This window comes from Bactrocera dorsalis, chromosome 5 (assembly GCF_023373825.1).
Source record: "Bactrocera dorsalis isolate Fly_Bdor chromosome 5, ASM2337382v1, whole genome shotgun sequence".
Classification (NCBI taxonomy): Eukaryota; Metazoa; Arthropoda; class Insecta; order Diptera; family Tephritidae; genus Bactrocera; species Bactrocera dorsalis.
Genome location: NC_064307.1, coordinates 13,850,840 through 13,877,313, shown reverse-complemented (window position 1 = coordinate 13,877,313; position 26,474 = coordinate 13,850,840). Strand labels below are relative to the sequence as shown.

Below are 26,474 nucleotides of genomic sequence, written 5' to 3'. Positions count from 1 at the left end.
AGACAAATATAGTACTATATCTATATACATATACAAGTACATATTGTATATTGGTATAAGAACATACGTACATATGTAGCTAGCTTGAATAGAGCGCTAATAAAGTGGTATTCAGTGAAGCATTCAACCTTGAATATTTTTGTTTCAAGGGCAAAGAATTGTTGGCTAATCATATATGTAATGATTATAATTAGTTTTTGAAGGTAGAATGAGGAAATTATGTGAGTTTGATAGAAAAGCAAAGTACATTTTTGAAAGTATTTTTGTTCTAAGTTTTTATTAATTTTTAATATTATATACATATATACAACTAAATGAACCACGTGACAAGCTAAGTGGATTTAGTCCCTAAATTTTGAGATACCAAACTGAAATTTGTCACCCGTTTTTTTTCTCTTCAAGAAGTTGCTCATATGTTGGAAGCATCGATATCGAACCACTGTAGCATATAGCTGCCATACAAACTGATCAATCAAAATCAAGTCCTTGTATGGGAAACCTTTTTATTTGACGAAATATCTTCACGAAATTTTTCATAAATTATTTTTAAAAACAACGCTACAGTCTCCCAAAAAATCGTTCAGATCGGACTACTATAACATATAGCTGCCATACAAACTGATCGCTCAAAATCTAGTTAAAGATATTTCTATACCTTTTTTTACTATAAGAAATGCACTTATGAAGGATATTATAGTTTGTGGTTCCAATTACAATTTTTCTTAAAGAAATGTAGGCAATTATATCATACTCATACTCCTAAGCTATATGATGCTTGCTTGCTGAAATAAGCGCCTAAATCACATGCTGTTTTTATTGAGAGCAAATAAGCCTAAATCAATAAGAAAATATCTTCTTATACTTAAACGATTTCTTATAAACAAATGTCCAAATCTGACGCTACGACGTACAAGATACTCACATACATATTTTTCTTTGCATTATAACCAAAATTACAGAGCTATCGATGCCATTATGCGTAATTATCATCGATATATGATATATGTTATAATATGTTATATATGTGGGTTCAGTACTAGCGAGCTCGGCACGCTTCCCGTAACCATTAAATTTATATAAAAGCATTTGCGTCATCGGCTCATATAAGTACAAACAAATATACAAATGTACCTGCGCAGCTGTTTATGGGCACACGTAGGCCCATATGTGCTAAAATCTGTATGCTAGACGAAAGAGACACACAAGAGACATGTGAAATTTGCAAAATTACTTTATCATTGTTGTGCATCAAAAATGTATAATTATTGTGGCAAATGTAGTCTAATAAAAAACGGCTGCATAAACAAGTACTCATTAGTGGCAGGCAGTTAAAAAACGATCAAAATTTGAATTTTGTGTGCACGTGATCATTAAATATTCTAGTGATGCGTGAAATTTGCAAGCGGAATTTGAAAATTCGTATAATCAAAAATCAGCATTAACGTTATACGAATGATTATATCTACATATACATATATATGTGTGTGTGCTGTGATTACGTGCATGAGGCTAATGAGTTATTTTTTTTTTATTTTTTTTTTGTGAAGCACGAGCTTAATTTTCCTTTCTACAGATGTTGGCAACCATACGAAAAACTTGCATAACAGCAACAGCGTAGCAAACAAGCACCAGCGGAAAAATTATATATTATACTTATTATATGTACATACGTAATATAATATATGTATATATGAGCATAAATGTATGTACATATGTATGCATAAATATGTTTGCAAACCACATTTTGCGCTACGCTTAGTTGCGATTTTTGCCGCATACAAGCATAACAGTTGTTAAAACATGCAAACATACCCATGTTGCTGCATATATTTCTATGCAAACACAATCAAAAGACTTAAGCGAGCAACTCGCGTTGCTTTGGCAGGCAAACAGCTGTTTGAGCAACTACTATTTCAATACGAAACATTGCTACATATGCATGCTTTTATTGTTGTTGTATATTGTGGCACACATTTTTACACACTATATAAATAAAAAAATAAAATAATAAAAAAAACAGCGGTTTTATCTTGCATCTGTTATTATAAGCTTGGAGTAGTTTGGTAGCCACATACAAATGTATTTTGTATTGAAAATATGTGTATGTGTTATAGTATGCATTTATGTATGTTTGTATGTATATATTTGTGCATGTTTGCATTTATATATGCTTGTATTTATGTATTTATTATTATACATAGCCGCAACTTGTGGTTCAGCGCAGCTGACAGACTGTCGCAAGCTTCCATTACGCTGATCTCTGGCATTTGTGGCTGTTGCTTTGCCATTTGCGCACGGTTTAGCAGCCATATGCATACATAAATGTACATTAGGGTGTGTGTTATTTGCCAAGTTGATTTTTTTATCAGCGTCAGTTTTTTGCCTAAAAAAATTATCCAACTTAAATATACTACTTTTTTGATCTTTTCAACCCACTTCAAAGCAAATAAACCTAAAACTTTGAAGAAAGTTCGAAATTCGAAGGCAAAACTTTTCACTATAAAATAATTGATTTTTTCACAAAAATCTTGCTTTGAAAGTTATACACAGTTATAAATATATATATTAGATATTATAAAGTTATGCATCAACTATGCTGTATGTATTTAGTACACCATGTCGTATGAGCAATAAGGAGTCTATAAGGCAACTGTATGAAAGCTCTGTGCACTTGATGTACAACTTTAACTGCGTATAACTTGCGTGGTTTTATGGAAAAAAATATCCAGATATTTTTTGGAGAGCAGACAATTTTGTATAAGAATATAACCTATTAAAAGTTGTAGATTTACTTACCTAATATAAAATATCAAAAAATCACATGTCATATACAAGGAGAAGAGATATGATTTAGACAATGTTTAAAAGGAAAATAAAGCGTTTTTTTTTGCATTGAATAATTCTAAAAAGGCAAAACCTGAAACTTCAGGAAACGCCTACAAAAAAATAATCAACTTGGTAAATAAGGATCACCCTAATGTATATATAATACACATATATGCACACTATGTGCATTGAAAATATATTCGAGTGAGTGAAGTTGCATTACTGCATTTGCAAAAGTTGTGCCGCCGTTGGCTACCATCATAAGCACACATATGTCACATAACACAACGTAGCATAGCATAGCATAGCATAGACAACATGGCACAGTTGTACCATTATGTACGCAGCGCTTAACATAGCTTTTTGCAAATTGCAATTGCGTAGTTGGCTGTGCAGTTGCTTTTATTTTTGCTTTCTGCCACATTTGGTGGCGTTTGCATTATTGCAACATTTCACTTTGAATTGCTTTCACTTGAACATGCCACAAACGCCACTGACAGCATTGCGTTTGTGTTTATTTTAAGCCAAGCATACAAGACTCGCCATGTCTATCTAATTTTACTCAACTCGAACTGTGTTCGTACGTGTGGACTTGTGGACATGTGGAAATTGCTGTCACAAAGGTGCATCAATGCCGTTAGTTGCGATTTACATACACACACATATATATAAATGCACGCCATTATCGTCATCATCAACTTAATAGGCTGTCATATCTGCTCGCCACGACTAGCCGAAACAACAACAACGTACTGTGTGGCTTGCGTGTGTAGGGGTATTTACCTGGTCGGCGCTTTGCTGCCCGGTGCCTGGTGCCGGGTGCCGCTTGCACTGTTATTTAAACGAAATTATGGGAATTTTTCTACTGATTGCAATTTATTTCGCTTTCGTTTTCATCTTTGCCATTATTTTTCATTTTCCACTTAAAACACGTTGCATTACATACATACATACTTAGATAGGCAGCTTGAAAAGTTGGCAGTTGCCAAACTATATATGTATTATAAAGGCATACAAATATATATTTATATACATATACACTTATATATATGTTTTCATGCACACCTATACATATATCATACACACTTATACCTATTCTAGTTTAACTAGCTGTTAGCTGCTATTACTAGTTTTGTGGTTTCGTTAATTTTTTTGTTGTTTTTCATTGTTATTATTGCGCAGCAGATTTGATTTTGCATATTTCTGAAAGTTGTGTGACTTACTGCTGCGCGGTGAAGCAATTTCGTCCAATAAGTAATAATTAAATTTAATTATTATTAAATAAATAGTTTTTAGTTTCAAATTTAGTGATTATCAAACGAAATTGTAAGTTTTGGAATACCACTGAGAAAGCTTTTAGAGCGGCTTGTGAAACATTTGAAACGTATTTCCACAAAAGGTTTCATTGGAGCAAAACTAATGAAGTTCTATAACTTTTCCACAATTTAACAATTCAGCCACTGAATATCACTGTCGAAGAATCGAGCTCAACTTGACATTTAATTTCTGTGAGCATCGAACACTTGCTATAAGAAAGCAATCATACACCATTTTTGGCCATCTCATCCACTATTTCATTGCCCTTTGGCTTTGTAGCATAGCACCCAGTAGAAGTGAAGTTGCTTGCTTTAGGCAACTGCTGCTACCCTGCTTCCCACGACACTTCTGGCCGATATGCGATACGTAGTTACTGCCTTGATTGCTATTTGGTTGTCTATGTAGATGTTGGCTCTGGAAGTGCCTGCAGGTGCATTAGAGACCAGCTCCACGGCTTACATATGTAATAGCAAAAATCTCAGCTTGAAATATACTGTAGTGGTCCGGCAACTTAAAAGGTTGCCTTATGCCTAACTCAGGTCAGTATACATTTTGAATAAAATTCAGATTAAAAAAACCGTAATTTTTTTCTGAGAAAATAAGTATACCTTGGACTGCTGTTGAAACACATCAACTCTAATATGTAGACCATCAAGTTGGGTTCTTGGCATTAAGGGAACAATAACTGATTTTTAAAAGCGTTAAAAAAAACTTTTATGCTGGATTTAACTAACATTGAAGATATGCAATAATATAAAATAAGTTTTTTATGAACGTTTTTTTTTTTTGAAAAAGAATTTCGGTCAAATATAACATTAACGAATGATCTTTGTAAAATAATTTTTAATTCTTCTTGGTTGACAATACCAACACAATCGGAAGATTTTACTAAACCTAGCATTAACATTCCACATTTAAAATTAGAGAGCAGACTAGATATGCATGTACATATATTCAATTTGCTGTAGACAGGCACTTATTGATGGTTTTCTGTGTGTGATTTTTCAAAATAAAAAGTTGTATTTATAGAAACAGTTCTTTATACAAGTTATTAGGAGTCACAAAAAATTTTAAAATTATTCAAAGCTTTGCTATATATTATTGAAAATCATTATTTCCTGGATCTCACACTGGAGCATAAACATCTCATATTATTATTGATCATCATCGTTTCCTAGATCTCCCACTAAAACATAGACCTCTCATATTATTAGCGATAGTAAGGGTTTTAAAACAGTTTTCAACAAAAAATGTGATAAATATTATATTGCTTTCCAACTTCTTGGTGAAAAAAGGCAATTTTCTGCAACTCTGCTAATAGTCCTTTAAATAGCAAACAGCCTTCAACTAAATTCCAAAGTAAATGCATATGTCTGTAGGCTATATACAAATTTCCCACTAAATTATTCACAAATTGCACTAAAATTTTGGTCTTTCTATGAATTGTTTTATACTTTTTAAATCCAAAAGCATTTTTTAAGTTAATTAAACTTTCAATGCCTAAAGCATGCACAGGCATTTTTGCTTTAGAATATTCTGGTTATTATAATTATTGAGTGTAAATTCTTTTACTAGTCACTATAAGCAAAACAATAGCTTTAAAATCCGTCAGTAATTTATTTTTATATATAGCAGCTTTTTCGCCATACAATTTTAAATATTCTATGCAATTTTATTAGTCAGTTGACTTTTAGCTTTCTTTTGGAAAACAAAATTTTTAATTACAATTTTTGTTCTATTTTTTGTTCTATTCAATTTGCTTTCAATTATTCAAGGCTAATTCATTCGTGTCAAATAGTTTTCAGTCAAACAGTTATTTAGTTAAATTCATAACCGTAACTTATGAATATTTAAGTAGTAGAAAAAGAATAATAAGTGAAAATAACTAATTTCAGCAGCACGAAATGATTGATTGTAATAGCTATGGAAAATAAATTATATATATAAGTCCAATTGAGATGCCAAAGACGTGTAGCAGTTAATTTCTGTCATGAAACTATTAAATTTGCATAAATAATAAGCGATAATTGAAGGAAATTGCCATGTTGGAAAGAATACTAAACGATTTATTTAATTTAAATAATATTTTCTATTTATACTAATATATTGATTGGATCACGAACTAATGATATAAATATTGCTATGATGTTACTATAATTCCATATTTTCTAATAGAAAAATTAACCTAAAGAATGTAATTGATAGCATTATCCAGAGATGTCATACGTAATTTTAGTACTATTTTTAATTGATAGTGAAGAAAATAAACAATATTGTAAATGAATTACCTTATACTATATACATATGCTTCAATAGACTAGAATTCTTAAAATATTTGTTATTGTAAGAAGGGCGTAATCGATTTATCGACTAAAATATCGATAACCCATATCTACTGCACGAGTTTACAATGCATTTTGAAAAAAGGCCAAAATATATTTATCGATATTTAAAAATAATTTTCTTTTTATCGATAAAAATATCGATTATTGGATATTAAATATTTTAAATTGTAAATATTTTAAATATTTGTTATTTTAAGTAGGGCGTAATCGTATTAATCGACTAAATTATCGATAACTCGCATATAATTCACGAGTTTACAATGCATTTCGCAAAAATGGCTAAAATATATATATCGCAATTTCAAATGCGTTTTATTGTTATCGATAAAATTATCCATTACCAAATATTTTAACAGTTTTTAACTTAAATAAAACATCTACTCACTTTGTTCACTTGCTGCAGCGTTTCCAACATCAATTCCTTTTCGAGCACAGAGTCAAGAGCCTGCACTTGATCGCACGAGGCCTTGGCTTGCAGATATGATGAGGCCAAAATGAAGGTGCCCAAAATGAATGAGGACACAATAATTGTGAAAGCGGTGATTTTGGCAATTTTCACCGAATTCGATTGGCGCTTGTAAGCCTGCAATAAAAATAAAAAATTGGAGAAATTAGAATTACAGTGGAACAAAATGGTATGGCAGCTTATAAGTATAAGAGGTGATCATAAAAAAATGCAGTGATGAATAGATGAAAAATAATTAAAATTTTAGTATATGAAGGAAAAAAAGGTTATCAAGAACGAAAAAGAAAAAGGAAGCATGCATTGACCATACATAAGAAGAATATAAGAAGAGAAAACCAAAAATAGCGAAAAGAAGCTAGAAAGTTGATAAAAGTGATTTTTCAGATATTTAATGTAGAAATAGAAATAGAAAAAAAGCATTCATAGCAAGCATTTAACCCTCATTGGAGTGCCATATACTCACACTTTTGCACATCGAGTGGTCTAAAAGTATACATATGTATGTATATTTCTATTGCAATGTTGACACTTATTTCAAGAGCATTTTTTCACAACTTTTTCAAGTGCAAATTTTTTATATTTGAATACATATATACATACATAAGTGAGTGCTTTCTCGATTTATTTGCCACTTACGCCGTCACGCTGGCGTCTGTATGCAACTTGAAACCGTAACATTGCGACCGGCGCTTAAAAAAAATAAAACAAAAGCAGCGAAAACCGAGTCAAAAGCCAAACCATAGCTGAAGACGTGAAACAAAAGCGATGACAAGCGCGAAATAAATGCAAAAAATAAGTAAACATAATTAAGTGTAATTATAAAGACAAAAAAAAACAAAAAATGATAATAATAATAAATACAATGGAAACTATATAAGTAAACAAAAAGCGCTTCAAATGCAGTCAGTAGGTGCTGCATGTTGAGGGTTTCAAGTTCAAAAGTGAAATTTTTAGAAAGCTCATGTCGCATTTCTTTTTTCACGACATTGAAGGTGTGACTGAGCTCAGCATGTTTTTTTTATTGTTTTTACCTTTGTTGTTGTTATTTCATTGCAAGAGCAATAAATGAAGACAATAAATGTAGTGCAATTGCCATTGCTTTGCTTGGAGAAATAATTATACTTTTTCTATGCGTTATTGTTTTGTTTTCGTGTGCAAATCAGCAGACTCAGCTTGAAGTGAGGTTAGGTTGAATCAGTGAAATGCGAGATTTTTGAGGAGATAGCTTGCTTACACTTTTTTTTATAATTAAAGCGAAGAGATTTATTATGGAAACTGTTTTTTTATGTACTAAAGCAGGGGTTTCTTTTAAAGCTGGGCGTGTCTTTCTATGTTATATGGACCTTAAAGTTTCTTCGCATCGATTTCGGTAGTATACAAATAGTTATAATTTTTTGCACATAATTTGTAATAATAATAGTAATATTTAGTAAAAATTTGCTTTTGAAAGTCATAAAAAAATGTTTATTTATTTAAATAATTTTTTTTGTTCGAAAAAATTTATAAATCAAAAGTTTTTTCTGCATATATTTTTTTATAGCTTTTGTAAAGGTTTTAAGTAGTTTCAATTACAGACAATGTATTAAAAATCTTTAATTTTTTAAATATCAAAATTTTTGAATATTTATAAAAAAAAATCTTTTCATAAAATAATGATCATTTTTCAAATTATAAATTTTTTTAAGTATAAAATAAAATTGCAAATATAAAGTTTTTTTTTTAATGTGAAGAATAATCGTTATTTTATTAAAAGAATATTTTTAAAAAAAATCAAAAATTTTCTTATTTAAAAAATTTAATATTTTTAATTAAATGGAATATAAATTTTTATTACTATACATATATTTTTAGTATTTAAAACTATATTCTGGTAGTTGAAACTATGTTGAAGATCATCATTATATCAATTCCAAATAATTTTTTTGTAAAAATTTTGAGTGTATTTTGAAATTTCATGCCTTTGTGGTCAAACGTCCCTAATTCGTCACTTTGATTGACTATTTTGGATATAACAGCAAAAATCATAATTTATTTTTTATTAAAAAAAACTACATAATTTCAAAAAAAATTAGAAAAAATTTAATAAAAATAATATATACATATATTGTATACAATGTCACAACCATGTGCAGGTCAAAAACGAAGAAAAATTGGTTTCTCCGATTGATTGAATCCGGTGATCGCATATTACTTGAAAATTATTCAATTTATTTATTTTAAAAATATTTACTTTTTTTCTTGAAAAATTTTGCTGTGTTTTATTAAACTTATTTTATTAAAATATGTTTGTATGTACATACGAGTATATCCTCAAAATTTTTAAAACAATTGATGGTCTTTTAAATTCAAAAAATCGCATTTTCCTGTTGATTATATGATTTTAGAAAACAAACCAAAAAAATTCATTACGAAAGAGTCATCAGATACATACATACATATGTCCATGTAAATCTGCTGCGAACAAATGCGTGCCAAAAATATTTATTTCACACACGAAAATATTTTTATCTTATCTGCAGATGAGTTTTGTTGATCAAAGCTTCCTCGACACAGAAAAATTGCTTCACAAAAAATGTATGATTGCACAGCCAAAAACATACATATGTATGTAAATAAGTACGTGTATGTTGTGTGAATACTTGTATATAACGCAAAACACTACTTTTGGCAAACCTCGTCAGACGAAGATTATCTAACTACTTGCCACAACTACCAACAACAACTTCAATACATTACTATTACTATCATTTCGAAAGCATTCATAATCCATAATCGCCTCTTCGGCATGTTCCTCAATATGAATTTGGCAATCGCTTTTTAAGCACCACTGCGCAATTGCCCAACTGAAAATGTAAACAACTTAGCACATTCACATTCGCACAGGTAAGCGGTTGCGTTCGCCATTAGCGGCACCTTTTCTTATGCGCCAGCCGCCAGAGCCGTGCCATGCGTTCGATGAGCCGGCTAATGATTATTTCATAACACCTTCTTGGCAGTGCGCTTGCCAGTATGCTGGTTTTGGCTAAAAGCATTTTTGTACGAAATACATACTTATGTATATACATACAAACATACGTGTAGATATGTTTACAGGTATTCGTTAAGTTGTTTTCGAAACGCACCTACCGCTTAGCAGCGACAATAACAAACCCAAAACTATGTTGCTGGTGTTCTACCATTGCCTCCACCAGCCTAAGCATCAATTGGGCTTTCAAGCACACAAATAAACAAATCTACAAATATGTGGTTACGCAACGCATTTGTCATAGCAACGCATAACAGCCAGCTTGCTGTCTATAGACGCGCGTAAAAACATGTGTCTGTAATTTTATAGCCAATATAAAGTGAATGGCATGCAGCTGTCGGCTGTCGGCTGTCTGGCGCTCGTGCTGGCTGCGCATCCTCTCAACTGCGCGTTTGTGACACCTCACGTGTCACAGCAGCAGGCGCTAAAGCCAGGCAATTATACAATTCACATTGTTGTTGTTGGTATTTCGTCATGTAAGACACTCCTCCACTGCACTTCTGTGTACCGCGCACTCGGCAAACAAGCGTTAAATTAACATGCCGCACATTAAATTGGCATTTCGTAAAATCACTTATTGCAACGACTGTACTTAAATGGGGTGCGGAATGCTAATAATTATCGGAAAATAACTGCAATAATATTTCAACACATTTATTTGTGTATACACCCATACATATACTTTATATGGGTAGCTAGTTATTTATTTTCATTTTTATGAATTACAATACAGCAGTTGCATAAAATTACGATAATGCGCGATAAAAATGGTAAGTGCATCAAACATGTGAATTAGATGTAATAAAAATTATGGACTAGGAGAGGATATACTACAGTACAAGCTGTTTGCAATGAGTCGAATGTTAATGAAATTTGATTGGGAAAACTTTTATCGCTATTTTACTATTAATAGAAACTTATAAATAAATAGTAGAAATGTATTTAAAATACCCACATATAAATCTTATATTTATATAAAATAAAATATTGAAGAAATATTTTACTATTAAGAAAATTAAAAACTCAAAATAATGAAGCTCATGGTATAAAATATTTTCAAAAATATAGCGCTAAGCATAGCATATTCTTATTACAAACGGCGTGCCACTTGGAAGCGGACAAGTCGAGCATATCAATCGTATTATACTGCCATTGCTGACGAAATTATGCCACAATAATCCAGCCAATTGGTGCAGATATGTTTAGAGGATATGACAAAGTTTGAACAATACTCCTCCAAGAAGTACCAAACCCCTTGAATTTTAACTGGATTAGATATGCGCACATCTGATAACATCAAACTGCGGAATATGCTAACAGATTCAATACTTAGGAAACTCGATAAGGAACGGGAAAGTATTAGAAAGAAGGCTGCAGAGAATATATCCAAGATTCAGGGAGAGAATAGATGAACTTTTAATTGAAAATGGAAGCCAGAAAAGAAATACAAGTTTAATGATTTAATTGCGATAAATCCTCTTTATGACGCAGGGGTTAAACTTAAGGCAAAGTTTTTGAGGACGTATTCAGTGAAGAAACGAATTCCACATGGAAGATACACTGTGTAAAAAGAGGTGACGTTGAGGAACTGAGTAAAACAACAACGGTGGCCGCATATATGAAGGCGTGTAACCCACTGTTCGTGGCGAACGATAGATTATGGTTGCCGAGTGTAGGAGAAATGATGACAACACGATCCGGAGAGACCTACTGAAGGCAACACTGAAAAAAACGGATCGAAAACGTGTTGATTCCAGGATTATAAATATTTTTAAATCAAATAGTTTTGATTAAGACACTATATTTGTGACAAGTGCACCTTCTTTGCCTACGATTCACGCTTTCACAAAGGGGATATGTACGGAAGGGAACTTGGCAAAACGGATGAAATTTTATGCAGACTATGTCTTGAAACCAAACAAGTTTTGGACAAAAATTCTTTAGACGGACGAATTAATGATAAGCATGAAGTATAGAGGTGGCTAAATGCACTGTGTGGCATTAAAAAGGAGAAGCATTGACATTCAAAAGTGTAAAGCCTACACTTAAAGCAGACTATAGGGGCCTCATGGTATGGGGCTACATTTCTGCCGAAGGGTAGGCAAAATAGTGCAAAGTTAAAGCTCAAGTGTATCTTAATTTAATGAAAGAAGTCGTCATACCTGAAGGCAGGCAATTAATTGGCGAGGATTTTATCCTTTAACAGGACAAAGCTCCCATTTATAAGATCAAAATTGTTAGTCAATACCTTAAAAAAAGCAACGTAAAGTAGTTGAAATGGCCTCCAAAAAGGCCCTTATTAAGGCCTTACTAAGGTCACCGAGAGAATGCCAAGCAGTTTATATGAATTAAAGAATATACTTGTAATTATGGAAATATGGCCAATAGATATGGAAATATCTCCAGGAATGTTCTAGCATATAGTAAAATATGCATAATAAGTTTAATAAAAAAGAGGAAATTAATTTAATAATTATTTTTAATACAAATGCTCACTTAATTTTGATCGCAACTGTACTTAAAAAAGCAACTCTGTTCCTTTAAGTTCCAGAAAAAAACAAATACTCAATCATAAATATAACAATACAAATCTGAGCCTTAAAAAAATAGCCAGCATGAGTTATTATTGTGTCTTGTGATGATATAAATTTCTTTTACTTCTTTACTTGTTTATTTATGAAGAAAACAAATCAAACTTTAAAGGTGCCGCCGAAATAATAAATGTGTGTTTACGTATGCAAAAATTTTAGCGGTGAAAAATGTACGGCATGGATGTGTGAAAATAAATATTGGCGGCAAACAAAACAAATGGCGAAACGGCGTGTGAACTGCACCTCAATTTCGGTGAAAAGCGTCGCCGCAAAGGAGAGTTATGAGTGTTGGGGCAAAAAGTGCAGCGAAATGTGTGACAGAGAAATTAAAGAAATTACAGAAAGAAAACGGCACATATTCAGTGCGGCCTGATAAAATTACTATGTACAGTGCAGAGCAAAATAAGTGAAGTGTGAGTAAATATGGGTGAGTGAGTGAGTGCAAATAATTAGTGGTGCTTTTGTGATTTTCAATTCGCTTTGCTGTTGTTGTTGCGAAAGCGAATAGGAAAGGCGGTGTGTCAGTGTGAACAGCTGCTTGTCTGTCCGTCTGTCTGTTTGTCTGCTCACCGTACGGCGATGAGTGTTTTACGGGTGCGGTCGGTGCGTAGCGGTGCAAGATACGTAATGATACGAAAGATTTAAGCAACAAACCTGTGGATTAAAGCTAAACAATCCGAGCTGTTGAATGGCCTCGCGATACAATCGAAATGCGCAACCGCAATGCAATTTTCAATACAACACAATTAAGGGATTAATTTTCAAGTGGTAGCAGTTGTTGTTGTCGTTGTTGTGTCGGCAATAAACAGCCATAAACAGTACACACACATACATATATATGCGTATGTAAAATGTATGCATGCATTTTGATTGGGATTTTTCAATTACAATTGGGCGTTGTAACAATTGACGTTGGTGATTATGGTGTTGTCGGTGGTGGTGGTGGTGGTCGAGGTGGTTGTAATGGTATTGGTTGGTGGTTTTCATGGTTTTTTATGGTTTGTTGTTTTATAAAGTGGTAAAAACACGCACACACACCAAAACACAGGGAAGAGAAAAAACATAAAAACAAAAAATTAATTAACAAAATCTTAAAAAAAGACATTTACAGTGGAAATTTTTCACAAAAAGTAATTAATTAGAAAAGCAAGAGATTCGCTCATAAATCATGGTTCATAATTAGATAGTTTAAGATGTTGAGCACAGTTAATATACATATATGTATCTGTGTGTGTTTAAGTGTGGAAGATAGTTATAAGAAAGTAGTAGTAGTTACAGTTATGTGCAGCGAAGAGTTTGTGTGGCAAAAGTAAAAGTTCATCGAAATGTTGAATTTGCATATCGTGGTGAAATCAACTAATTTGCGGTTAGACAAAGGTCAAGTAAATGGTTAATTAGTGGCATGATAAATCTCAAATGACTTAATTGCCTGTTTATTAAGCGCAATAATTAACAGATGCTGTAATTGAGGATTGCGCATGAATGGTGGGTGAATTTAGTAGATGTTGGTTTAAAAAAAAATCATTTTTTTATGAAATAAATTTTTTATTAATTTTTTAATAATATTTTAATAATAATTATTTTTTTTTATAATTTTTTATTAAATAATTTTTTTTTATTAATTATTATTTTTTTATTTAAAAAAACTGTACTTTGTAGCGTTAGATGTTAAATTGAAGGTAATTAATTAGTTGTTTGTAATGATTTCGGTTAGTTTTGTAGATAACTGAGTATTAAGCCGTTAGCAATTATGTATTTTTTTATGCAAAAACGTATTTTGGCCGTCGGAAAGCAAAAATTTGTTTTCATTTGTTTAAAATGTAAATTTTGTCTACGAAAAAAAGATAGAAAGAATTTTCACTTGCAAGTAATTTTAGAAATTCATTTGAAAAACATTTTATTCAATAAATAAATGAAACTAATGTACATTTACAGAATTTCATATACTTTAATGATCGCCGATTCAGTTTAAAAAGTTAACCTGTAGCCGACTCCAAGAGGACCTTCGAAAAAAGGTGTCAGTCGATGGCGATACCGCCTAAAATTAATTAAAATCCAAAAACCAAAACAATTTCGTATCACTGTATATTATTACAGGTAATGAGCTAAGGATGAGTCAAAATTTGGAGTTTCGACAGAATGACTTCCCAAAAAAAGTTGATTTTTGGTGAAAATTGAAAAAAAATTACACTTCAGAGTGGCTTAAAAAGCAAAATTATGATCAAAAATCTTATTCCTTTCAACATTACCAGACACAAGGACTTTGAAAGCAGCATTTTGAGAAACACACGTTTGAAGGTTTGTAACAAAATGCTCATATCTCCGAAACTTTTTGTCAAATCAATTATAAATTTTCGGAGAATATTGAAAAATATATCTTCCCTTAAAATGCAAAACAGCGTTTCATCAAAAAAAAGTCGCAAATTGTTGTCAGATATAATAACCAATACATAACCATTTTATAACCAAAACTCAAATATATATAACCAATATATAAGTTTTTTATAACCAAAACTCAAATTTTGTTTCAATATGAGTGGTTTCTATTATATCATTTTTTCTTCCCCTGTAAACTTATGAAAAGTGATGTTACGTTATTTTCTATTTTATCTTAAAATTCGATTTTTGATAATCACAAGTGGTTATAACCTCTTAATAAAATTCCTCAATTTTCATAAAATGGTATAAAAAGATCTTCATTATGGTTTTGACCGGCCAGTTAGTATGGCAGCTATATGAGATAGTAGTCTGATCCAAACAATATATTCAGAAATTTTTTTCTATATCAAATTTCCTCAAAATTTATTGTCAAATAAAATAATTTTCATACAAGAACTTGATTTTGTTCGATCAGTTTGTATGGCAGCTATGGTCCGATAACGGCGATTTCGACAAATGAGCAGTTTCTTAGAGAGAAAAGTGTGTGTAAAATTTCACAGGTCTACATATCATAAATTTAACATTAATTTATATAAATACATACATATGTATTATACAATATATGTATACTTGATAGGGTGCTTTTGGGTGCCACAAACTTTGTGGCAAACTTAATATACCTTGTTTAGGGTACAAAAATTAAAAAAAAGCATACAATCCAGTTGTTATACACATTTTATCTACATTCCTCCATATATATACAATACTTACATATTTATATAGCTATTTAGCACACCTTTTGCGTGGGAGCTTGAAATATGTAAAGATTTTATTTTTCCGTTTCAACCAACAACGACATAAAAGTTATCGCTTCCGTCTGAAATAACCATTTTTACCGCATAGCGATTTCTAGCGTTTAACACGCTAGTGGGTTGCGGTATATGCATACATATATATGTATATATTTACTACATTACTTTATATTTTCCTCGTCATTGGCATTCGTTTAATGAGTGAGGAAAAAAAGAAAGGAATTGCAAGCAGAAATTTAGTGTAGTAATGGTGTTGTAAATAACGGTGCAAGTCGTGCGAGCGCTTTGCTCTGCTATTTGTAATTATTTATATTTATTTATTGCTTGGTGCATTCACATCAGCAGCAGCGACACCAAACACGTTGCATTCACCGCTTTGCAATGGCAAAAAGTTATGCTTTGCTTAACAATGAAGTCAGAAAACTGTGTGATTGCAGCAGCCGGCAATGGTGACGGTTAAAACAGCAACAAAATTAACTGAAAATGTAACGAGTTTTGAAAAAAACAACAAAAACGAAAACAAATATGCTCGCATGTTGCCTACATCATTTCCAACGAGTACTAATGCTCGAAGCGCTATTTATATGGAGTGGAAATCGCGTTTAGAATGGTTTTAGTTAAAACAAAAAATGCTACATATTTTTCTTTTTTTTCACAATTCTTAGGCTAAACAAATAAATAAGTAACAATTTTTTCAACAAATAACAAATTAATGTTAAGCCATGACGAAAAAGTGGAGTAAACGTGAAAATGAAATAAGGCATTTAAGACAAACCGCACGACTCGGGCATTAGCACGCAAGCATATACACATATGCATACATACATATACATATTTGACACACATAAATACGCTTATAGGTATGTATATTAGCATACATATTTAGCTAGCGTTAAATAACACGTTTGGTAAATAGAAATGTCGAATAAAATATTGTCATAGAAAGCAGGCAGATATACATGTAAATAGATACATATTTATATATAGTATATATTAAATACATATAGGAGCAAGAATGCACTCATGCTTGTATGTGTGTAGTTGGGTGATAAAAAGTGCGCCCTCGAAAATTGCCGTCTGTGATTAGAAATCATATCTCAATTAACACGACTCTAATTGGTGAAGGAGAAATTAACAGAGCTACACGATTTTGAAGTTAGCTGCCTAGAGACTTAACAGTTCATTATTTGTTTGCAATTAAATTTAATTAATATTAATTGTAATATGCCAGATGGCAGTGTTAAGCGTCAACAGAAATGTGTGTTACTGTTGTTGTAGCGAAAGAATTATGTCGAGTTGACAGTCCTTGGCCGGATAAAAATCTGGATCCGTTCCGTTTATGTAGAACCGACTGGCGTGGGAACGGTTTACGTGGTGAAGTTTTCTATTTTTTATTCACGCAGGATCGTTGAGTACACTTCCCAGCCGATAGATGATAAGTGGCTTGCTGCGACTATATAACCGGGAAGTAATAGATTTTCAAAGGGTCATTATAATTGCTTGATATTTATACCTTAAGGGGGGTTTGTAACATCCAGAATGAAATGTCGGAGATCCTATAATATACATATATACATACTTATATAAATGATCAGCATGCCATACAAAGAGGATGACTAAAATGAAGTCCTCGTACCGAATTTTTTTAATTGACAAGATATCTTCATGAAAGACGGTCATGGTCAAAGACAAGGCTACAATTTTTGAACATATTGTTCGAATTGGCTTACTATAGCATATAGCTGCCATACAAACTGAAAGGTCAAAATCAAGTTATTGTATGGAACACTTTTTATTGGACGAGTTTCCTTCATTAAATTTTACATAGATTATTTTTTCCGAGACAATGGTACAATCTCCAAAAAAATCGTTCAGATCGGATCACTACAGAATAAAGCTGCCATACAAACTGAAGTGAGTGACTTCACTTGATTCAAACTAAAGCCAATTTTGCTTGCTTTAAACACAAAAATATTAAAGTTCATTTCTTAAAAATCAAGCAAATATTGCATTTTGATATTATTCTTAAACCTTTTCGTTAAAAAAATGTTTCATCAACAAACAAAAGTGTACAATTCTCACGGACCCGCCATGCCAAGAATTGCACAACAAATTCAGCATTTAACATTTTATTTATATTAGTTATTTTTTCTAAGCGATCTGACAGTCTTGGCGCTTTGCCGCACACAATTAAATGAGTATGTATGTAGATGCAAACATATTTGATAAATTCAAATAAATGAATGAACGCGCGTTGAGTACGTGGTTACTCAATGTTCATTTGCGCGCACGCCCTCACCCAACAAATCTCCGCAAATACGCAATGAGATTGTGCATATTTACAAACAATTAATGAACACACATACTATGTATGTGTATGCCATATTTAACTACATAACAGGCGCAGAGTACGTTTGATTCTAATTTGCATAATTTATGCACATTTGACAGCCGTTCTGTCTCTGTATACGGGCGTCGGGTGATTTGCATAGCACTTGTGTCGGCACTTGTGGCTCCCAGTAATAAATTACACACTACCAGACATAAGTACATGCATGCCGATTCTATTTTTACGAACTTACGTATTTGAGTACATACATATATATGTATGTATGTACTGGGGGCACTAAGGTAGGGGCAAAAATTGCTTGAACGTGTGTGAAAATGTGTTGAGCGCTTCGTTGATGTGCTAAACATATATAGTTGTTATTGTATTTGCGTTATTGCAATTCTGTGCCTTTAAAGTGGTACATCAATTTGCATGTCATGTCAGTGGTCATAAACAAAATTGCGCTGAGTGACAGGTTGCCTGCTCGTCTATTAAATTCAGCTGCGCCGACTACCTATACGGTAGCCAGCCAGTTGCGCCGAGGTTTTAATTCGCAAATCACGCGTTTCCAAAGCTGCGGTTGCTCGCCTATTCTTTTGCATTAAATTTTTTCATTAACGCCTTTTTTTGTTTTTGTTTTTAGTCGTTTACTCCGCTTTTGTTTTGTTTGCAATTTCTTTTTGTGTTTAATTTAAAATATTTGCTTATTCGCTGCGCTACTGTATGGCGAATGCGCATTAGTTCCGGCTTGGAGTGGAAAACAAATAGAAGAGATATTTGGGTTCAAAAAAATATATGTATGTATATAAGCTTAACTCTTTGTTTTTTAATAACCGGTTAAATTTTGAAGCTTCAGTGTATTTGCCATAGAAAATATTGTCCAAATAAAACTAGAGGACCCACAACATGTCATAACGAATGATAGATCGACGACACTGCAGGAAATGCTTAGAGCAGAGCACTAGGGAAACAATGGAGCATCTCTTGTGCACTTGTTCCGTATTGGCAAGACTACGCTGTAAGCATCTGGGATCCGCACGGCATGATACACTGGAGGAGGTATCGATAGTGAGGCCGCAGGATCTGTTAAAATTCCCTAAAGAAAGACTAGTTCTCTTGATCATAGGAACTGAGCTCCATCTGGTATCGCAAAGAGCAAAACTGCTCTATGCGTGGCTTATTGGCCTACCAGTTTAACCTAACCTTACCTTTTCAAGAAATTTGGCACGAATTATGCTTAAGACATAAGCGATATAAAATCAAAAGATATTGTTTGGATCGCACCACTATAGCATATAGTTGCCATATAAACTGAACTATCAAGATTCAGTCCTTGAACAATTTTGAACAATTTCTTGTATTTTCAACCAAATATAACAATCTTGTATGATTCATTCAAGAAATAAGCAAAAATGCTGCTCCAAATTAATAATTTTCGTTTAATAAATATACGTCAACTACACAACAATGCGGCAACAAAACAGATAAGTCAATTATATGTTAAATAAACAGAAAATACTTGACTTCAAGCCAACTGCATACCATCTGTCAGCTGTTCTCTATTTATGACACTTACAAATGTGCGAATCACTGCAATTTACATACATACATATCTAGAAATGTATAAACATATGCTCATAAATTAAATTTCTTTTTGTACACTTGTTGATTGATCGTTCGATGAATCGCAAATGAATGCCACTAGTCGAGCATCCGCTTCTGATGACGCACTCAATTTCACATTCACAAGTATGCTGGCATGTAGAACTGTCAATATCGAAAAGATCTAAGCAATTGCAAGTGCAGCGCACGTTCGCTAAAAGTCGCTTCACCATTCACTTAGCTATATGCCAATATCATTTTTATCGCTAATACAACACACTATGCATTTTAATGCTAGCCTTTGTATGCAATGCTGCCAATTTCTGCAGTCATACGCGGTTTAGAGTTACTGCAATTGCTATTTGCATGCAATGCATTTTTAGTCTGCTGGTAGAATTGCTTAAAAGCGCGCTTAAGTGCCGCTGCGCATGCTTAAATGTTGGCCTAAATGGCGATTTCTGTTACGTGCGGTTTTAAGTTTTGAGGTTTGACAATCGGCGGTTGTTTGTGGTTAAACTGTTGCAATGCTTGCAGTTTTTAAAGGTATGTATGTTTTGATATAATAGTATATATCAAAAATGAGAATGGGACGTTATTAAAATATCATTTAAATATATTTTTTGAACAACTTTTTGGTAGAAATGCAGAATTATGTGCTTTAGATGGCCCAGCAAAACCACCAGGAATATACATATATGTGTATGACTCAGAAAACCATACTTCGAATTGGAAGAAATATAGAAGGAATTAGACTTTGAAGTTTGATTTCTTATTGGCTCCATTGGATTTTTTACTTTCCACACTAAAAGTCTCAAAATACTTAAATAAAATCATTTCTGAAATAATTCGATGTCAAATGACATACCTCAGTACAAATGATAACAATTCTTTACCGATTATAAATAGCCAACTTAGTTGATATTGAGCCGGACACAACCGGCATAAATGCACGATTAATGATAACACTAGTTTGTAAACACTAATTCAAACGAAGCGTATATGTATGTATTTTCTTTGAGGCCCTAACCTCTAACTTTTCTAAGCACATATCAAGCACTAAGAAGCTTTTGCTGATTCGCTATGTTTTATGGATTATACTGTAACATAATCTCATTTTAAAACACTTCTTTTGTATCTAGGTTATGTTAGGTTAGGTTAAAAGGTCGATCTAAAATGGTTCCCACTCGAACAGCATAGAACGCCGGTTCATTGTGATGATTAATAATTCCCAAGTATTGATAGAAAATACTTTCAAAAAATCGATGAAGAGTTTGTTACAAATTTTATAAGGGCTGATGTCAATTCGGGATCGCCGAAGTTATGACTGTCGTAATGGTCAAAAGTTAGACAATGGAGAGAAAGTGCCTGGTAACCATCGTTATTTTGGACAAGGGAAGAAAAGTGTCTGGATGTCTTCACCTCACCTTCCTCCATTAAACTTTGAGAGATAGTATCTGACAAAAACTTCAGCCTTATAGCATGCTCACCTATTGAACAATGATTCCTGCGATTGCGGCAAGTTGAATCTCACCGGGAGCAAGTAGCTTAGGTGGATCTTCTGCATTCTGCACTAGACCGATGTAATCGGGACAAAGGTGCCTTCTCTTGCGAGCTCATCACTTTTGAGTTTCCAGTGGCTTCGCTATGATCATGTTTTAGGCCTGACACGAACTAGACAACCATTAACTTGTTTTCAACTAACTTATTTTCTGATAAAAGATCTTTAATGTCAACCTTCATTTTCAGATTTTTATTATCTCAAAATTTTATAGAAAATTTTTGAAACTCTTAATTTCAAATTTTATTAAGTATTAAACACCAGCAAATAAAATAGAATTTACTACTAGCCAAAGAAGCGCTCAGTACTGTATTCAAAACACCTATTAGCTATTTTTATTTGAAAAACATAATTGCTGTGTTATTGCAAATACAAATTTCAGTACCGCAGCGTTTCAATAGCAATAGCCTTGTGCCGCCAAACAACATTCAGATGTGCTATCTGCTTGACTGAATAGCCCATAACTAACCATCGTTACCTTGAACATTCGATTTCGAATGAATGACATCAGTTCAAATATGGACAAAATCGAAACGAGCATGCGCTCTCAAGCATTTGAGCGAAGCAAAAGCTTCTTTATGCCATTCGAATGCAGTGTCCACACGATTATTATTTAATAAATGTTGATTACTAGCTTAAGTAATTGACACACATACAAACACATGCAAATGCAAGCGCATATAAGCCCCCTTTGAGTGAGTAGGAGAAGTGTCTTCGATTCGCAACAAGTTTGGTCATAAAGTATAACAAAAGATTGCGCATCACACACCATTTCCGACGCTGTTGCAATATGGAAATGAATTAAGACATGACATGGCCATGGCATTTTCGAAATAGTCTTTGAAGTTTTTTTTTATTTTGTTTAAGAAACAATATCTTCAAAGTGAGTACAAGAAGCTTTGTGTAATGGCATGCAAATCTTGTTACAAACTTCTTTGGATATTTAGTTTGTATGTATGCATTTAACAGCACTTTGAGCACGCCGTGCGGCCGCCAACAAGAAGTTTTACGCGCAGCTTATTCTCAATTGCATGGAGATGGCTGCAGAAGGCCTTCGACACCACAAACACGCACACATATACAAAGTATACATGCTTATGTTTGAAGGCATAAGTTTTTGTATGAAGGCAGCGGCGTTTATTGGGCAAAAAGCAACAATTTGTCGGTTTAAATCAAGTCATTTACTACCTTGAGTATATATATTTATTTGCTTATATAAATCTACTTGTGTGTTTACGAGTTTGTGTGTGTTTGTGAGTGGCGTGCAACGCAAAGCCGCCAAGAAGCACAGTAACCCAGATTTATGGGCTGGCAGCCATTTAAAGTTGTTGCCGCGCCGGCGCAGCCCAAGAAATAAAATGAAGCGGTGGCTGCCAGCCAACTTGGCTTGGTAGAATTACGAAAACAATGAGAAATAAGTAAGAAACAAGATTTAATTGCCAAAGCGCGCTTGCACAAAAACACATGCAAGGAAATATATATGTATATATGCAATATTATGTACGTGTAAGTATTTGTAAGTAAATTAAGAAACAAACTGATGAAGCTGCATTTGCAATCAGCAGGCCAGGCGGCGTTGGAAAACAAATTAAATTTATATATACATATGTATATACTTTATATATCTATATCTATATACATAGTGTATATAGTTACGTATATTTATATATATTTGTATAGAGTTGTTTGTTAGCAATAATAGTAAGCTGATTACTTAGCTGTTGAACTTTATTGCGCAGCTGTAGAGAATTTAATGTAAAAATGTATTTATACCAGAACGCTTTATATTATGGAGGTACATACATATGTATGTATGCACCCTGTAGGAAATATTTGACGTCTACAGCAATAATCTTGTGATCTTTGTTTAGAGATTTAATAAAAAACTTCTTAAATAAGTCAAAATAGTTTAGCAACAAAATCAATTTGAGTTTGGTTTACATTTTTGTTGCATACGGCTTTCGGTTACATAATAACGGTTAGTTTATCGGTTAATTTTATCATTTAATAAAAGTTTTTATTATTTATTTTACCTCTTATTAATAGTTATTATAAATCTGCAGAAAGGTGTAAGAAGTATTAAGTTTGGAGGCTGAAATGTTGCAGTGTCTTGTTTATATTTAATATTTGAAGCCTCATTCATGTAAAGCCGAAGACATGTAGAGTGAGAAAAATGTATTAATAAATGACCAAAATGCGATCAATTCTATTGCTAATACTGCACATATATTTACAGTTATGTATTTTGGCAACTAACTACAAAGAGTTGCTCTTGACACCACTAGGTGCCCAACCTAAGCATTAGAACACATTGAACAATAAAATAGTAGGTTTTTATGGACTGTGTGGCCATTTATTAGTATTATAATAGTAATGAGAAAACATTATTTCCCTGACGATGCTGTGTCTTGGCTAATTCGGTATATGTAATACTTTCAAACTTTTGCCAAAATAAGAGGAAGCATAAACACTTTATAGCGGGAAGATGCTCTGAAATCTTGCCATTCACACTAAATCCATTCAGCAACTATTTCACGGGCGGCATTTCCGAGATGAAGAAATTTCTCAAAAAAAAAAAGAATATAAAATATTCAAAAAATATAGAACGAGCTCTTTGAATTAATTTCGAAATTCCTTGCAGTGCTATTTATATACATACATACATTACAGTATCATTTCGTTACTGCCACCCTGGGGGCTGTGACTTTTGCTCTTAACGCAGTTGCTGCACGTTGGACAACTGTCAATGATTGACTGCTTTGGAATCGGTGCCACTAGACTAATGACTGATCGTCTAACAGGCAGCAGCTTGATCTTTCAGACTTTATGACAGCCGGCAAGTGCAGGGGTGAGTGGGGCGCGCAGTTAAAATGCAATTAACTCAACATCAAAGTGAGAAACGATTTAATGACGCGCATATCTATATATATATATACTATATATAGTATATGAACATAAATGCATATAAACTTATAAAAAGTGTAAGCAAAGGATCGAAGTCTACACTGGCAAAAGACTGCATAAATAAATAAATGCAGTAACGAACACACACACCACACACTTGCTCAGGTGCTAAAGTCAGGCTTTGCGTCAATTAAGAAAAACTAGTTGACCGACTTGTTTCCATTAAACACGCGCAGGTGCAGCTGAATTGCTTCAGTTTTTGTCCGCTTGTCTGGCACAGAAAGTGTTCAACTTCTGTTAAGAGTTCAGAAAAAGTGAGCGTTTCTATATGTCTGCTAGTTAGATAGAGAAAATGTGTGACTAAAGAAGTGTTAATATGAAAAACTGCATACAAATTGTTTGCTGTGGAGCGGTTAGTAAGATTTGCTTAATAGTTGTGTAAGTGTGTGTGTATGTATGTGAGTAATAAATAAATAGTTGTCATAATTGAAAGTCATATTTACCGGTGGCGCTTCGCTAGCCGTGCTGTAGACTTCGCTGGCAGCATAGTCTGGCTTGATTTGCACAGTCGCCATTGAGTCCGTATCCTTGCCGGTCATCTACGCTAAGCAAAAATTAATCCACAAGGTAAATGAGAGAGTTGATTGTGCTAATTAACTGTGGAAGAGAGAAGCAGATAATGATGATTGATTTGGATTTTATATTTGCTTTTTTTTTTATTCAAAATGTAATAATTTATTAATTTAGAATGTAAAATTAATTAATTAACTTTGTAAATGTGATAATTATTATTTTTTAAATGTAAAATTAATTAATTAACTAATTTAAAGTGTAGTATAGATATAAATTTTTATTTTTTATACTCACTAAAGTACTTGTAACCGGTTCAACAAACGGGTTTTAAATATAAAATTTTAAAATAATAATTAAAAAATTAAAAAAAATTCAATTTAATGAATTTAATTAATCAATTTATGTAAAATTTATAGCTAATTAATAATTTAATTTTTTTAAATTACCTATTAATTTATTTATTTCAAATGAATTAATTTAATTAAAAAAATTAAGAAAATAAATTATTAATTTATAGTAATCAATGTATAGTTAAATTATTATTTAGTTTTTTTGTAATAATTATTGATCAATTTATTTATAATGTCAAGTTCAATTATATAATCAAAAAAAAAAAAAATAAAATAATGATTAATATTTAAGTTTTTTTCTGACTTTGATGAATTAGCTGTAAAAAATTTTCTGAGAAAATATAATTTAATTTTCATGAGTTTTTGATTATTTTGTTTATATTAATTTGCATTTTGTGTTGTGTAATAATATTATTTTTATTTTTATTGACTATTTATTTTATACATATATTATACATATGTATATACTTATTTTATTCATGAATTCGTCCACTAAAGTTTAAACATTTTTATTTTTTTCATTATTTATTTATTATTATTTCTATATATTGTAGCTTAAAAACAGAAATAAAATTGTCAATATTTAAAAAATATTTCAAAGATCTCTGGAGATGAGCACTTTCAGTTCACTATATAAAACTATATACTATATATAAAAGCTATAATATACTCGTATTTTGAAATAGTTTCTATAAATTCGAATAACAATCCTCATTTTGGTCGCCGAAATGTCTATAGGTGGGAGATTAAATAGTCTTGTTAAAGACTTAGGCTCTTGAAAGTGAGGCTTCAGATTGTTACAAAAAAAACGGAAATTTTTTAACAACATATCATTAATTTTTTTTTAAAGCTTTAATATTTTTCAGCTAAAATAACGTTCTTTATAATATTTTAGAGGGACTTGTTAAAAAAAATTAAAACAAAAATAGAAAAAACATAAAAAAATTGTAAACATTTTCAGCGAAATTCTCTATAACCTTGTATTGAAGGAGAAATATACCAAAAATTATTTTTAAAAAATTATTACTGAGTTTGAGTATGTCCTTCAATGAATTTGAAAATAATTATAATAATATTGTTGAATGATTCAGATTGTTAAAAGCGACGATTTAAGTTTTATAGAAAATTTTAATGAAACGAAGAATCGAGATCGCTCAGTTGTCTATTCTGAAGGCAATAAATAAGGTTTGTATTAAAATACTTGAAAATATAGTGCTTTCTTTGTATGTTTTGTGAGTCCGGCTCAAATTTGTCCAGTTAGTTTATATTTTCCATAAAAAAATTAAAAACAAAAATTATTAGTTTAATTATTTTTATTTTTAGTTTGACCACGAAACATAAATATCATTTTTATTATTCCCAAAATTATTAATTATAAACACCTTTTACAAAGTTTT

At 32.1% G+C, this 26,474-nt stretch overlaps 1 protein-coding gene across 3 annotated transcripts in view; it reads right to left on the bottom strand.

Annotated features, from left to right (window-relative positions):
• LOC105224421 (putative uncharacterized protein DDB_G0271606) overlaps positions 1 to 26,474 on the bottom strand; it is a 632,600-nt gene that overhangs the window by 11,050 nt on the left and 595,076 nt on the right. For 2 of the 3 annotated variants that reach the window (XM_049459078.1, XM_049459077.1), the window contains exons 2-4: positions 24,658 to 24,811; positions 13,225 to 13,251; positions 6,874 to 7,071 (exon numbers count right to left, since the gene is read on the bottom strand). In XM_049459078.1, the coding sequence (XP_049315035.1) occupies positions 6,874 to 7,071; positions 13,225 to 13,251; positions 24,658 to 24,753 (321 nt within the window). In that variant the 5' untranslated portion in view covers positions 24,754 to 24,811. The remainder of the gene's footprint in view (positions 1 to 6,873; positions 7,072 to 13,224; positions 13,252 to 24,657; positions 24,812 to 26,474) is intronic. The other variant, XM_049459079.1, reaches the window with a different exon arrangement.